At 35.4% G+C, this 17,637-nt stretch overlaps 1 protein-coding gene across 5 annotated transcripts in view; it reads right to left on the reverse strand.

Annotated features, from left to right (window-relative positions):
* The window catches only part of LOC149800795 (protein madd-4-like), a 155,195-nt gene that overhangs the window by 61,051 nt on the left and 76,507 nt on the right, over positions 1-17,637 (reverse strand). For 4 of the 5 annotated variants that reach the window (XM_089954786.1, XM_089954787.1, XM_089954784.1 and 1 more), the window contains exons 3-4: positions 2,973-3,206; positions 2,076-2,235 (exon numbers count right to left, since the gene is read on the reverse strand). In XM_089954786.1, coding sequence (XP_089810912.1) covers positions 2,076-2,235; positions 2,973-3,206 — 394 coding nt within the window. Of the gene's footprint in view, positions 1-2,075; positions 2,236-2,972; positions 3,207-17,637 lie in introns of those variants that run through there. The other variant, XM_089954788.1, reaches the window with a different exon arrangement.

Raw genomic sequence — 17,637 nt, forward strand, 5'->3', positions numbered from 1 at the left:
CCCACAGCAACAACAACAACAATAAAATGGGTCATTGGAACTTCTTTTTCGTAAAATGCCTCAGCCAAATTCAACGCTAGAAAAACGAAATTCAGCATGTGTGTATGAAAGGTACTATTGGGCTACTATGACTTGAAAAAAAATCGATGTAAAGTTCTAAACGTTGCAGTTTCACCTCAAGATAGAATGTAAGGTATTAAATATTCACTCGCCATTTGTTTATTTATATTTCTTAGCTCTCGTCTTTTTTACGACGTGTAACCTTTATATAAAATTCTGCTTACACATCTTTGTCAGTCCTCGGGGACGACCAAATCCGATGAGTTTGGTGCACGTGGCGGTCCCCGCGAACAGGATTCACTATTTTTACATGGTGAATAGGACAGGTTGCCGCCGCGTGTGTTTTACGTCAAACATCAATGTGATGTTGTTTCAGTCATTTAAATTACATGGTCGAATTAAACCCTACTGGAGCCCATATCTTGAAAGGCTAGGATCCATGCAAATAAGGCAACCTGAAGACATCGCGAGGCCTTTCCCAGATATTTAAGGTGCTCTGCTCTGCAAGATGCCATGCAATCTGATACGATCTCATCTCGTAGTATTGGCACCAATTATAGTAAATACTAACTTTGATTCACGATCTGCAATCCAGTTATCATCTCATACTTGAATGATTGAATCAATGAAAGGAAAGCAGGTGTGCAAAATAAATAACAATTTTGCATACCTATTACCGGATTCGAACGTGCACACATACGTTGTGAGTGTCTAAAGCTAACGCGTTTTCCATTATACCACTTAAAAACCTGAAGGTCTACCTTCACCAATAGAATTAGTTTTTTTTTAAATTCCAAAATTATACAATGAGTTATTCAATTTATTCTACTTTGTATGTCTAATACAAACTACTGTAATAACGTTACACAAGATACAATCCGAGTTCATACACTATTTGTGGAACATGTGGTACAGATGTTACACAAGATACAATCCTAGGCGTTCACATTAATCCAAGTTATATCGCACAATTTTTGGGCGGTACATTATTGCAAAGACGCACGTTATCATGCCATCGAGAGGGGTCTCAAATTTGGTACAAGAAAAAAGAAAGCAAAACTGTTGATTATTTTTAACGTTTGTATTATGTATATTTAATTTGTATTATTTATTGGCTTAGTGATTATATGATATGTACCTCTGTATTCTGTACCTGACTTTGCCCAAAATCTGGATTATGGTGCATCTGACCAGTAGCGTTTATGTAAACAACAAAATGCACAGTTGACGTTTCTTTGAGCGTGGATTAAATATTCAGATCATTATCAATGGAGGTAAACGTGTATATTTTGGGTCAGGGTCTAGATTGTTGAATAAAGAAGACTGACCTACATACTGGTTCTATTATTGTGTCTTAGCTTTTTATATGATGTTGTTTACTTACAAATGACTCATTCTTGCTTTAACCTTAAAAGAAGAATCGGTTTTATTGTTGTGTTCAGTTTTTCGTTTGGGTGAAATTTTAATTCACTGGAATTACAAAGTGCATAAAAATATTCTTGGACTGGAACATTAATCTGGAATTATAGTTAATTCAGACAAGGACATTTTGGATTATATTATTGGGATACATCCAAAGACTGTTAGCACAACGTCATACTCATTGGCACATTAAGATTTTCGATACTACAGGCACATCAACACATTCAAACTAGGAATTTATTCGGAATACCACTGGAATTCAATTGGAACTTCATACATTGTTACTTTGATATAAATGTTAGGACTTTTTGCTATTTAATTCACAATACTGTAAGTTCATTTTTAAATGTTCACTTTGTATTATACGGAAACACGTTTTCTTTGTTGAATTTAAGAAAAATTGCTGGTTTCACTTTTTTCTGTTACTTAGTTTAAGACCACTGAGTCGTAATATTTGTTTCCACAGGACGGCAAAAAAAAATAATTCATAAATTTCCATAAGAAATTTGCACTTTAGTAAGTTTATATGTGTATAATGTCTAAAAGAAAGTTGTATTAGATATAAATAGAAGTAGTGAAAATAATGGTGTTACCTACACCACAGGTGACAGAACATTCACTGTAACCCGTCTGGATCCATCGGTATCGACCGACATCTCCACGTTTTCCTTGGATACAGGTGTCATTTCCACCACAAACCCCACACGAGTCTAGTTTCGCATCGGAGTCTAGCTTGTGGTCACAACCGACTTTCTGAAATAGTAGAAAGTATGTAGAAATATGTAGAATGTCAATATTGTTGAAATTCTCGATTCAGTTTATTTATTTGGAAAAATAGTCTCTGAACAGTGATTTTAAACTTTACCCTAAATAATATATGATATCTATGTCAGAATTATTACGATCGAAGCATTGTTTTTTAAAGTCATATTATTAAAATGAAAGAAGATGCCGTCTACATAACCAATAACCTTTGGCGCGATCGTTATATTTAACTGGAAAGAAGCGACAAATCGCTTAACTTTATTCTGCCTTGTACATTATAGTTGATCTAAAGATGACAGTCTGCTTAACTATAACTTAGATCTTTTTGTGCACATTTTATAGTATGATTACAAAACACAGACTGCTTAACTATTACCTATATTTTTGTTGTTTACATTGTATCTCATTAACAAAAGACACAGTCTGCTTAACTATATTTATATTTTTGCTGTGTACATTGTTTCAGATTGGATGAAGACAATCTGCTTAACTATATTTATATTTTTGCTGTGTACATTGTTTAAGATTGGAAGAAGACTCTACTTGGCTTTGTAAACTTTGTTTCTGTGTACATTGCAGTATATGCAAGACTCTAAGATTAAATATGAATAAGTCTACCAATACCAGTCAACTGTTAGGTGGTTATTGTATTCTTCTGATTAATGCGTGTCATTGTTCATTGGAGAGTGAAAGTGAATGACCTAACCGAAACACGAACAACGTACCCAACATTTTCCATTAATACACATATCTTGCGAGTTGTAATCACAACGGGTCCCATCTAGGACCTTTGGAGCCAAAACTGCCACCATCTTGGTGCCCTCTGCCAGACAGGTCAAAGAGCAAGGGTCAGCGGGGTCATGATAAGGCAGCCACTTGTAAAAGCGGCCAGAGTATCTCGCATCATTATACGCTGCACACTGCTGAGCACGAAAGTCTGGTATCCCGGACTGGCAGGGCTGAATAATAATAATAATAATAATGAAGAAGAAGAAGACGGAGGAGGAGGAGGAGGAGGAGGAGAAGAAGAGGCTACTAAGGTGAGGTGAAAGGACAGTTGTAAACGTCTACAGTTCTAGATTTTGTAGATTCTTCCATTCTTATTATTCTGATTTATGTGTAGTTTTCTTACATGCACGTCCAGTCGATGAAAACATGAAAGCTAATGAGCTCATTATACGTCACAAAAATTGACACAATATTCAATTTCGACCACACATCGTTTGAACTAGTCCAAACCACACTCACACTGGAGCAAAGGTCAGTCCATTTTTTCTGCCTATACCGCCCTCCTCCTAGTATAAAAACAAGCTGACTGACTGAAGCTCTCTTTTGGGAACAGTTTCCGAATCTCCTGGAGTACGGAAATTCGATAGGTGGCAACCTGATTATTCTTGGAGATTTCAACTTTCACTTTGACTGTCCCGGAAACCCAAACACATAAAAACTCATAGATTCCATTAATGTTTTCAACCTCAAACAGTCAGTTAACCAACCCACCCATAAACATGGTCACATTTTAAACTGGATTCTTCATAGACCTGATGATAGCATTCTACGGTCCTCCCTGGTATCCCATGACCTTGCATCAGATCACTTCTGCATTATATGCCATCTTAACGTATCAGTCCCTAACCCTCCACCTTTATCTGCTACAAAGAGAAACCTCCGTATGATAAACAGAACCGAACTAATGCATGACATCCAAGCAAACCTAACAACTTGCTTACCTCCTACAGCAGAACAACTCGATAACTGCCTGCATTCATTGCTCGACAAACATGCCCCAGCTGCCAAGTGCAGAGTATCAATTCAAAAGCGTTCTTCTTGGTATAGCAGTGTTAAGGACCAGCTTCGCACTGCTAAAAGAGACCGCCGTAAAGCTGAGAGGCTTTGGCTTTCCACCAGACTCACTATTCATAAGCAAATCTATGAAACCGCTAAGAAGAATGTCACAAATATAGTCCATGCAGCGAAATCAGCCCACTACACTACTAAGATCGTGGAAAGTTCCAGCTGCAAAAAGCTCCTCGAGATTACTAACAAGCTAATGTCAAGGAACAAATCTACACCACTTCCAAATACATTCTCTCCAGTCGACCTTCCGGACACGTTTGCAAATTTCTTGACAAAGTATAAACCATTAGAGATAAGCTTGACACCACAATTTCAATTGACTCATCGTCACCATACAATTGGGATACAGAATTTGAGCGGCAACTATTAGCATCATTTGAACCTGTCTCTGTGGATTTCATACGTACAATCCTGATGAAGAGTGCACCCAAGTCATGTGAACTTGATCCAATTCCAACATCACTGCTGCTTGAGTGCTTAGATCCAGTATTGCCTTCACTAACTGATGTTATTAATACCTCTCTCTCATCCAGGGAATTCCCATCATTTTTCAAAAGTGCCATTGTAAAGCCTCTGCTGAAGAAACCAACACTAGGCCATAACGATTTAAAGAACTACCGCCCAGTTTCTAATCTCCCATTCATATAAAAAAAATCTTAGAAAAGGTTGTTCTATCCCAGCTTGTATCTCATCTGAATTCAAACAGTCATTTTAGCAACGTACAATCTGCATATCGCCCTTGCCACAGTACTGAAACTGCTCTTCTAAAAGTAGTTAATGACATTCTCTCTGCGTTGGATAGCGGAAAGATTACCGTCTTCACCCTCCTTGATTTGTCTGCAGCACTTGACACAAAAGACCATAATATATTACTTCCCATAATATATTACTTCACCGTCTCCAGCATGTATTTGGCATTCATGATACAGCCTTACCGTGGTTCAAGTCCTACTTGGTCAACAGGACACAAATTGTATCTGCAAATGGAATACACTCCAGCCCAGTTGATCTATGTTGTGGTGTTCCACAGGGGTATGTTCTTGGACCTGTTCTCTTCATTATATACACTCAGTCGCTCTCAAGTGTCATAGATCATGATCCAGTGTCTCACCAATTGTACGCTGATGACACCCAAATATACAAATCTAGCCACCCAACTGAAGCTGATGCTACCATCCAAGGTGTAGCGAGGTGCATTTATGATGTGAAATCATGGATGACATGTAACAAGCTGCAGATGAATGATGATAAAACTGAGGCCATTCTGATCACAACACAAAGACTTTCTCATTCACATTCTTTACCTCAAACAATAAATATCAGCAACACCAACATTACATTCACACAATCAGTACGAAACCTAGGTGTTACTCTGGACAGTACTCTCACATTGCACCAACATATCATGGACATATGCAAGGCTGCATATCTTGAGCTGAGACACATCAGCTCCATTCGCAAATATCTTTCAGTTGATGCCACTAAAACACTTGTGTGTTCATTAGTACTTTCAAGACTGGACTATTGTAACTCAATTCTGTCTGGTTCGTCTCAATATCTGCTCCAGAAACTTCAAAAAGTTCAAAACACAGCTGCTCGGATCATACTTAGAGTACCACGATCAGAGCACACCTCCCCGCTGTTCTGTACCCTACACTGGCTATCAATTCTATCCAGAATCAAACAAAAAATGTGTTCTCTGTGCTACATTTCACTGTCAGACTCTAGTCCAACATACCTATCAGACCTCACCCAGGTGTCCACACCAGCAAGATACTTACGCTCCTCTTCTGACAATCGTATACTCATTATTCCCACTATGAAAACGAAGTCATATGGACAGCGTTCTTTTGCATACCAGGGCCCAGCAACGTGGAATGAATTGCCCACTGAACTCTGACACAAAGACACAGTGATCCCATTCAAGAGTGTTCTCAAAACTCACTTATTTCGACTGCAAGAATAAACTTAAAGACCTAATAATGTTTCCTACCTTAAATATTCTCAGCATGTTTTATTATGTTTTCTAATATCATGGTGTTTGTTTTTGTAATCATATCATTGTATGTTTTTTATCTTATAAAAGTTATATGTGTTGTCTAATGTTGTAAAGCGCTTAGAGCTTCTAAAGATTAGACGCTATACAAAGTCCTCATTATTAATTATTATTATTATTATTATTATTATTATTATTATTATTATTACTATGCTTTTTATACGTCAACTCATTGACGTACGAACATATATTCACACCTTGATTAATACCGTAGACCTATATACTTAACATTTTACGTGTCATCGAGTCGTTGCCCGATGTTGCAAGACGACTTGCAAATGCGTTTTACGTTGTACTGGGCATTACATTATTTCTTCCTGTCCTCGTTCTACACCAACCAATATAAAGGACGTTAAATAATCACTTTCAGAAATGCTACTAAATCATCAGCAGTCATTAGTTCCTAGTGATTAGTGTAGTTACTGCACACATTACTGATTTAGCTGATATATCTTCTGTCTACATGTGTTAATCATGTATTGTTAGGAAGTTGTGTTTTCAAGTGCTAAGATAGTAATGTGTACTTTCAAAAGGAAATCAGGCGAATGGAACCGTAAGAGAGCTTACGTCATGAAATAAAGTAAAGCTTAAGATTCATAGTTAACATTACCATCTTCATCATTACCACCATTACATCATCGTCATCATCACCATCAGCGTTAATGTTATCGTCTACATCGTCGTGATCATCATCATGGTGATGAAAGGTTATCGTTCACAAAGGTTTAAATATCAGCGGAAACACATATTTTTGCCTAATCATTCCATTGTTATAAGTCTAATTTCGTAATTAACTTATCTTCCATAAATTTAATTTGAACCAAATGACCACCACGCACCTCACTACACCCCCCGCCATTTAGAGAATATCGTTTAATGCTAGACGAGTGTTTACGATCGTACCTACTGTTTAGTGCATGATTAACTCAGTCAATAAATGTAAGGCCTTGAGAGTCTTGCGTAAGAGCGATTTTGATGATTCATACATAAAAGATTCAACAGCCAGTAGATGATATATATGCACAACAGATGGTATGTATGCACAACACATGATATGGCATGTGTGCACAACAGATAGTATGTGTGCACAACAGATGGTATATATGCACAATATATGCACAACAGATGGTATGTGTGCACAACAGACGGTATGTGTGCACAACAGATAGTATGTGTGTACAGCAGATGGCATGTATGCACTACAGATGGTATGCGTGCAGAACATGTGCACAACAGATAGTATGTGTGCACAACAGATGGTATGTGTGCACAATATATTCACAACAGATGGTAGGTATGCACACTAGATGTTATGGTATGACTCGGCCGGGGTTTGAACCCACGACCTCCCGCATCTGAGGCGGACGAACTAACGACTAGGCCACCGAAGAGATCCAGTAGATGGTATGTATGCACAACAGATGGTATGTGTGCACAATATATGCACAACAGATATGCATGTATACACTCTAGATGTTATTTGTCCACGCTAGATTATATGTATGCACACTGGATGTTATGTATGCACACTAGAATGTATGTATGCACACCAAATAGTATGTGTTCTTATGTCACTTGTTTAGGCTCAAATAAACAGTAACACAAGAAAGAGTGAAAACAACAAGCTTTTAAAAATACATTAATTTATTTCACTGGAAAAATTCTGTAAAAATGAAGAAAAAAATATGAACTTACGGTTTTATAGAATCAAATCCAAAAATAGTCCCAGAATAAAATTTTAGTAGTCCTAATAACAAAATGTTCTACTGATTTCACGTTCTAATCCCGACGAAGAATCCATGATGGAAGACGATGACGATGATGCTACGTGTCTGTGGCATGATATCCCAGTGCTAGACATCACTATAAGCTGCCACACTGCAGACATCGTAGCGATATGACTGAAAAATTGTTAAAGCTACCTTAAAAATCCAAATCACATCACATCACAAAAGATGTTATGTATGCACAATAGATGATACATATACACAAGAGATGCTTAGTATGCACACCAGATGTTATGTATGCACAAGAGATGGTATGCAATCACTCTATATGGTATGTATGCACACCAGATGTTATGTATACACAAGAGATGGTATGCAATCACTCTGTATGGTATGTATGCACAAACAGTTTTACTACTGACATACTGAATTTGCATCATTTCAAAAGAGTGTGTTCGTTTGTTAAAAACTCTCTCGTATAATTTCTCTACGTACATTGTTAAAATTTGGAATGTTTGTTAGACACTCTCAGACATAATTTCCTTACGTACATTGTTAAAATATGCACTATTCATGAGCTAGCGATATTCGTCACCAACTTCACCTAAAGCTTACTGATGATATTATCTATCAACAGCATTACTACTATTGAATATACCACACTCTGGCCGCAATCTGTCTTTTTTACAACTCTTAATTTACAAAGGTAAATTCTTAACAAAAATAGTAATATAGATAAGAACTCTTAAACTTTAATTCAGATTTAAAATTCTTCAATTAGCATATTTTGATTCGTTATATATGTACATAATTATTCAAATATTGTTTCAACTGTTACTGATGTCTAAGTTGATATTAGCCATCAAAGACAAATATTGTAAATTTTATGTCGTAATGCCCACTTAAAACGTCCTCTTCAAAACTGTATTTTAATTGGAAGCGGGCATCTCGAATAAAAGTTAGATTAAGGTTTAGGTTAGAAGCATATTTGTTGAATTTACATCCCTCGCCTCAGATATTGCTGATCTTTGAAATATAGCATGAGTACTCAAATATGGGACTCAGATACTGCAGGCCATGGAAAAAGCATGAGTATTCGAATATGATACCCAGATATTGCTGACCTTGGAAACATAGAATGAGTACTCGAATATGGGACTCGGATATTGCAGGCCTTGGAAATAGTGTACGAGTACTCGAATATGGCACTTAGATATTGGAGACCTGGAAAACATATTATGAATACTCAAATATGGTACTCAGATAGTGCAGGCCTTGGAAATACAGTATACTCGAATATGGGACTCAGATATTGTTGACCTTGGAAATATAGCATGAATATTCGAATATGGGACTCATATATTGCTGACCTTGAAAACATAGTATGAGTACTCTTATATGACATTCAGATATTGCAGGCCTTGGAAATATAGTATGAGTACTGGAATATGATACTCAACACCTACTCTGACAGTAGTACATATCTGTAGTAAAAGTCATGTCTTTCTGTAACGGGCTTCAAAGCTAATATGAAACAGGTAAAACCAAAGTGAAACGATCGATCATATGTGTACTGACTGACATATTCCGTACACTGCTGGGCGAAACTCTCTATATATTTGAGGAAAAGACACGGGCAATAACAGCAATATTGCGTAATACTCAAATTTTGCAAAAAGAGTCATATGCGTTTCTTGCATGTCCCAAGGAAAGTGTTTATGTTTTGAGTCAATGAATTTGTAGTAAGAAACATCAGTCTTGTCTGTCTTCCTTACTTTTATTATCTTGAATTTCGCATTCTCTGCTCAATTATACATAAGGAGTAAATCATGGAGAAGATGGAGAGAATTGGTTGTAAAGTCAATTATGGTGCCCCAACGATCTCTAGGGTTACGGGATTGATGATGATGATGATGATGATGATGATGATGATGATGAAATCATGTGAATCCGGAATCAGAAAACTTGAAAATAAGGTTTATCAGCTGGATCATTGTTCAGGAGATGAATGTAACCATTACAGCTCGCTTTGCGAACGGCACGCTGCTCTCGCAATAAATCGTACGGACAGAGGGTTTGTGTGCAGGCTCGTTTCACGGCACTTTTAATACATTATTAGCTATATCATGCCAATGAAATGGAACAAAGTGCTTTTTCCAACGAAATTCTGAGGCAACCGACACGGGATATCTTTGGAAGATATGGAACTGACCCCCTACCAACTGAGCTATCGCGAACTTCCAAGCTGAAGGCAACGTCAGTAATTTAGTCGGTGACTGTAGCCTTAATTGTACGACCTTAAAGATTGATATGCAACTCAGTTTCCAGTAATGATTCATACATGTACCAAGTCTGATCCCTCTATCTTAACAGCTATTTAGTTTTGGGGTAGAAAGACATTTACATTACAGCAATGATCCTAAGTATTGCACACAACACGCCGTCTTGTAACGAGATGTAACTGTCAAGTTTCATCGCAGTAGCGGACGTAATTGCCAACACCACATCCCCAACATTTTGGCGAAAAAGCAGGATACAACACGTTATTTTCTTCTTGTATGAGCTTGAAAACCATTATCTTTTAAACATTTTAATTTAATTGTTTCAGAACGATGTGTGTGTGTGTGTGTGTGTGATTTGGATTTTCAAATTAGCTTTAACAATATTTCAGTCATATCGCTGCGATGTCTGAAGTGTGGCAGTTGATAGTGATTGGGACATCATGCCGCAGACATGTAGTACCATGTCCCACCCAGTCACATTATCCTCACACCAGGCCGACCAGTCCTAATACTAACTTTTTAAACCTGAGCGTCTGCGAGGCAGCTTTTAGGGTCATATTTGGTATGACTCGGTCAGGGTTTGAACCCGCGACCTACCGCGTCCACTTAGGCCACCGGAGCAGTACAACGATTTGTTGCATAACCAGTAAGTCAAATACATAAGGAACATAATATGTGATATAGATACTTTGCACGCTATATCCTTTTCACGTTTTGCGAATACCCTGATTATGTTATGTCATGGGACTTAAACAAATTTGACGCAGTCCACTTGGAGTGGCTGTTTTGGACAGGATGAGGATATGACAACTTGCCTAATAACAACTCGTCGAAAGAAAAACTCGCCAGTGCGACATATAGCGGAACGACAAAAACTCGTCTGCTATACTCGTCAAACGATGGCAAGTATACATATGAAATCCAAGACCATAAGGATATAGAGAATATTAACGAGCTCAAAGCAGGCAGCAAATCGTCGGATACGTAGCAACACCGATTTCAAAAAGAGAGAGAGAGAAAAAAAAAAACAATTGGGATGTACAACAACTGGAATCAATGGCGTACTAAAGGTAAATGGCGCCCAGAGCGACGATTGTGGCACAGTGGGATTTTGGCGCCTCAAGACCTCTGGCGCAAATCAGACCAAAAATAAACTAGAGACATACAAGCTACTGCCAAATAAATTAATGTTACAAAAATTAAACAAAAGCCCCAAGTAGGGCTCATATTGCGCACCTGGCTTACATATGTACAATTTACCATTTCACTAAGGAAGATTATGCAGTACTGTACGAACACAATATGATATTATACACTATCTTCCAAATTTACTGTATGTATGTATGTATGTATGTATGTATGTATGTATGTATGTATGTATGTATGTATGTATGTATATGTGTGTGTGTGTGTGTGTGTGTGTGTGTGAGAGAGAGAGAAAGAGAGAGAGAGAGAGAGAGAGAGAGAGAGAGATTTATATCCCATACACCAGTGCCAAATACTCCTTTACGATCATGGAGCAGCTTTGTATTGGTAGTTTTACCTCCTATTAGTCCTGTATTAAAAATCTCCTAATACCGTATCAGACGTACCATTTATTCAACTGACAATTTTAGGATTGGTGGTCTAATCAATTTTCACTAAAAGAGTTAAAAGCTCTTTGCTGGCACGAATCCCTAGAAACATTTGTACTGAGTTACCCTTTCCTAAGTCATGTCCGTCGACAGAGCTATAGTGACGAAATTTGGAACGAGTTTCCTATAAAAGCCTATTAACCCAAGGAAGGATGGTTTCAATTTTGCCAGGTGGGGTTTTAACGACGCTGACCTGCTTACTAGATGGACTAAGCATTCCAGAGTTATGATATACATGATACGTTTAGTATGTCTCAATGTCAGACTGGCCTTGCAGAGTTTGTCAAACAGGTTGATGGCGTGTACACAAGAATATCATCAACGAAATGTTTTCCATGCCTTTCAAAAATTTACGTACGAACAAGTACAACCGCCGAACTTGTACAAGGTCCAACTTCAAAGCATGTACAAAATCCAACGTCGGAGATGTTACAATGAAACATAACTGTGCATACTTTGAACGACTGTTCCAGGCCATCAAATGTTGTAGAATTTGTGGTTTTTAAATGTCAAAGAATAAAAAATAGTAAATATTATGTACCACAAATCATTAAACAATCTTAATAACATCATTCAGCATGTTTTGCAAAAAATATTAAATTACAAGATAGGACAACCTTATAAAAAATCTAGTATTGCTTTTGCCTATGTCTTTGTGTGCTAGAGACTATGTCAATGTGAACACGTTTTTGCCGGATAAAGTATCTATATTGGTTTCATACATTTGGCCTTATTAATAATTCAATGCTTATATGTTTCTGTCGCCTTTATTTCAAAATAGGCAACATTCATTGTCTTGTAAAAAGTAAATAATGGTTTCATCTCCATTTCGCTTTTCTTCCGGGGTTCATTTTGCCGGTGAATAAATCAAAATTCTTTTATAGATTCAATTGTGGTGGATGTTGCAGTAATGCCAACTGAAGCAGCTGCAGTTTTGTCAAAGTCTGTAAAGGTTATGTATATTGTTTCGTGCATCCTAATAGTAAAGCCATTTATGCGCAAGGAAATAGCTATTATTTCCCTTTACAGATCCAAACTATAGAATATCAAGTCTGGCAAGTCCAATAATTATAGTTTGCAAAATGCTACCTAAGAGTCTAACTGGACCTGTAATTTTCATTCAATTTTAATGTTTATGATTGATGTAAAGAGATTAATAGACACACAATATTTGCGGTCCAGTTATTGTTAATTCTGATTTTAGTGCATGGTTACAAAACTACCCCCTCCCGAGACAGTGATACACAAAACAATTAGTTGCCCAAAAATGCTTACATTTTGTGAAATAACATTATTCAGTCTGACCTGTCTAGTTATTTATTTTGTGAAACAATTCTATCGAGTCTGGCAGGTCTTATACGTTTTAAGAGAGTATGCATTTTTTTGGGGGGGGGGGGCGGGTGTCACTGATATCAGAATTTATTGATGCATTCATGTATTTATTACCCGAAGAAAAATGCATAGTCCTGTTACATTTTCACTGAGGTTAAGAGCATTCAAAATGTATACTACAAACTCAGTCTGTTTCAATCGAGTTTTCACCGTTTAATATACTTTTTACGTCATGGCTGGCTACATTGCGTGTTCGCTTTTTTCAACTCAACAGCTTTGGGAGAAGAGTAGCAGATTCATGAAGCGATGGATTTTATGGCATGCTGATCTCTTGTTTACGTACTACTTCATTATTTCATCGCAAGCTGTATACTAAAATGACTAAATGGGTTGGTAGGTAAATATATTGAAAAAGATGAACCGAACGGATTGGTACATTATTTAACGGATTAATGCTGGATAACATTATATGTGAGAAATATAACTGTGAGGTCTTACCGTATGTACTTGCTGATAAGTCGAGTCAAACTGAAAACAGAAAAGATCCTGATCTGCCGTAGCATAATGCGCCTGCAGAGCAGGGTCTATGTTGTTTGTTCTACTGACTACTCCTAAGAAACTACACAGACCCAGATCTGCAGTAATTTTTCATGTAGCACAGTATCTTGGACACTTTTCCCATCAATGTCAATTAACTTCACACGTACTATTACGTATGGTAAGCAAATACTTCACCGCTCTAGCAAAATTAGGTCACCGTTTATTTATTTTCATACTTAAGTGATCTGCATTGAAAATTGCGTCTGCTCAGATTCTCAGAGACTTGTTACGTGCGTGCAATATGATATGCAAATGCATGGCGTGGAGTTCTACAAAGTTCACACAAAATTAGGTCATCATCACCACTATTTCAGGATTCAGTGAATTACATTCACATTTTGAGTTAAGTTCATTTTCTCATACTGTGCTTTGCATCCAGGTGTTACCGCATCTGGCGGTCTTCTTGTTACTGTCTATTTTCAAAATAGCCTTAACAAATCACGAAAATTCCAAAAATGGCATTAAGATATTGTATTAATATAATAGCCAAGAAGCTTTCATTGCAAAACCACGAGTGAAAAAAAAGAGGGGAAAATTTGCTTTCTGCATCGTTATAGCTTATTATCGTCTGTACTATGATGAAACAAATTGTATCCCTTAATTAGTCTAAAATGTGTAATTAGTCTAATCATTTTGTTAGTCTAAAAGGTGTAATTAGTCTAATAATTATTTAATCTAAAATGTGTAATTTGTATAATCCAATTATTTAGTCTAAAAGGTGTAATTTGTCTAATCAATTATATAGTCTAAAAGGTGTAATTTGTCTAATCAATTATATAGTCTAAAAGGTGTAATCAGTCTAATCAATTATTTAGTCTAAAAGGTGTAATAAGTCTAATCAATTATATAGTCTAAAAGGTGTAATCAGTCTAATCAATTATTTAGTCTAAAAGGTGTAATAAGTCTAATCAATTATATAGTCTAAAAGGTGTAATTTGTCTAATCAATTATATAGTCTAAAAGGTGTAATCAGTCTAATCAATTATTTAGTCTAAAAGGTGTAATAAGTCTAATCAATTATATAGTCTAAAAGGTGTAATTTGTCTAATCAATTATTTAGTCTAAAAGGTGTAATCAGTCTAATCAATTATATAGTCTAAAAGGTGTAATTTGTCTAATCAATTATATAGTCTAAAAGGTGTAATCAGTCTAATCAATTATTTAGTCTAAAAGGTGTAATAAGTCTAATCAATTATCTAGTCTAAAAGGTGTAATTTGTCTAATCAATTATTTAGTCTAAAAGGTGTAATCAGTCTAATCAATTATTTAGTCTAAAAGGTGTAATAAGTCTAATCAATTATATAGTCTAAAAGGTGTAATTTGTCTAATCAATTATTTAGTCTAAAAGGTGTAATCAGTCTAATCAATTATATAGTCTAAAAGGTGTAATTTGTCTAATCAATTATATAGTCTAAAAGGTGTAATCAGTCTAATCAATTATTTAGTCTAAAAGGTGTAATAAGTCTAATCAATTATATAGTCTAAAAGGTGTAATTTGTCTAATCAATTATATAGTCTAAACGGTGTAATTTGTCTAATCAATTAAATAGTCTAAAAGGTGTAATTTGTCTAATCAATTATTTAGCCTAAAAGGTGTAATTTGTCTAATCAATTATTTAGTCTAAAAGGTGTAATCAGTCTAATCAATTATTTAGTCTAAAAGGTGTAATTTGTCTAATCAATTATATAGTCTAAAAGGTGTAATTTGTCTAACCAGTTATAGAATCTAAAAGGTGTAATTAGTTTAATCAATTATTAATCTGAAAGGTGTAATTTGTCTAGCCAATTATATCGTCTTAAAGGTGTAATAAGTCTAACCAATTATTTAGTTTAGAAGGTGCAATTAGTCTAATCAATTATTTAGCCTAAAAGGTGTAATTAGCCTAATCAATTATTTAGACTAATAGGTGTAATTAGTCTAATCAATTATTTAGTCTAAAAGGTGTAATAAGTCTAACCAATTATTCAATCTAAAAGGTGTAATTAGTTTAATCAATTATTAATCTGAAAGGTGTAATTTGTCTAACCAATTATTTCGTCTAAAAGGTGGAATTGGCCTAATCAATTATTTAGTTTAAAAGATGTAATTTGTCTAATCAATTGTTTAGTCTAAAAGGTGTAACTAGTCTAATCAATTATTTAGTATAAAAGGTGTAATAAGTCAAACCAATTATTTAGTCTAAAAGGTGTAATTAGCCTAATCAATTATTTAGTCTAAAAGGTGTAGTTAGACTAATCATTTAATTAGTCTAAAAGGTGTAATTAGTCTTATCATTTTGTAAATCTAAAAGATGTAACTAGTCACATAATTTAATTAGTTTTAATGGTGTAATTAGTCAATCATTTAATTAATCTAAAAGGTGTAATTAGTCTAATCATTTTACTAGTCTAAAAGATCTAATTAGTCTAATCATTTAATTAGTCTAAATATAATCAAGCTTTACATACTTCAGTTCATCACTTTCAATAACACTAAAACACTGACGATGGATTAAATAGCGTGAACTAAAATTAACATAATTGGGATTTCCTTGAAATATCAATAGAAAAGATGAGACTTCATTCTTTATACTTTCTCATGCTGAGAGAAAAAGAACATTTAAATTCAAGCATAATTAAAGTGGATTCAAATGGTCGTTTTAGCAGTTATTATGCTCCGATTTACCTATTAATCCTTTGTCAAACTGGATCACGATTCTGTTTACAGTCGGACAATTTGTAACTTAAACTATATCTTAAATAGCGACAAGACGATAAAATCCGATATTTAAAAGACATTTACATTGTCAGTTGCACTTTAGAGTGATGTTTACTCTGATAAAACCCGTGATTAAATGCTGTCGACCACCGCTCTGTTGAAACCGAGTAAGAAGTGCAATTGACGGTCCATACACTCCTTGGGAAGATGTACGTCTTTAAACGTACGTTTTAAATGGTTTAGTTGTTTTATTTTTCTTCTCTTACTTTAGATGAATAGGAAATACTTTATTCTTATCTCTGTACAACGGGGTAGTCTTGAAAGTAGTTGTTCCTCGATGTTTAAATGAGTAATGGATTGAGTTGTGTATTGATGGAAGGATTTTTTTTATACATAAATACGCAAATAATCTGAGTACAACACGGTTTGATAAATCAATATTTTATATATTAAGCTTCCGGTCAACTACGCTGACTGGTACACAAAACATGTTTCAAGCAGTTCTTCGCCTTAATAAAGCACACGTGAAATATTATTTGGAACGGTAGATTGAAACATATCCTGTCAAATAGTTTTGGGTTTGTTTTACGTCCGTTCTTTTTTTATTATTTTTTCTATTATTATGCATGTTACAGCTTTACAGACATGCAATATTAAATTTTACGATTAATTTGTAACTTTTCAGATGTTACCCAGTCTAAATCTTGTTTAATACATGTTATGTAACTTTCCATATAGAGCGCAGTTAGCATACTTTTAATTTGCTTGTTAAATGTTACCTCCATAATAACTTGTACTATACGGACATAATCATGACTTACTATCATGAAATATTACACGTATTTAATGTAAATCTGTACTGTGAATTATGTGTACCCATTGTTTACACATATGTCAGTTATGAAGATTTGTATATGCTACTTCAGCGGCATATAGTGGACAGTAGCGGAGATTGCCAATTCAGTTACCCGTGTTAAATAAATTTATATTGTTCTTATTATTATTATTATTATTATTATTATTATTAAATGTGATTATCGCTTAGTGTGTTGGGCAACCACATATTCTCGAATGGAGAGGATGACCAGAGGTTTACAAATAATTCGCACTTTTCTGCGCATGTTGGGAAGAAAATCAGCATTTCTAGAAAATATATAAGGAATACAGAGAAACTTAATACTATGATTCTCAATATCTTAATGAA

The sequence above is a fragment of the Sinohyriopsis cumingii genome, chromosome 4 (genome assembly GCF_028554795.1).
Source record: "Sinohyriopsis cumingii isolate HCF-2022 chromosome 4, ASM2855479v2, whole genome shotgun sequence".
Lineage (NCBI taxonomy): Eukaryota > Metazoa > Mollusca > Bivalvia > Unionida > Unionidae > Sinohyriopsis > Sinohyriopsis cumingii.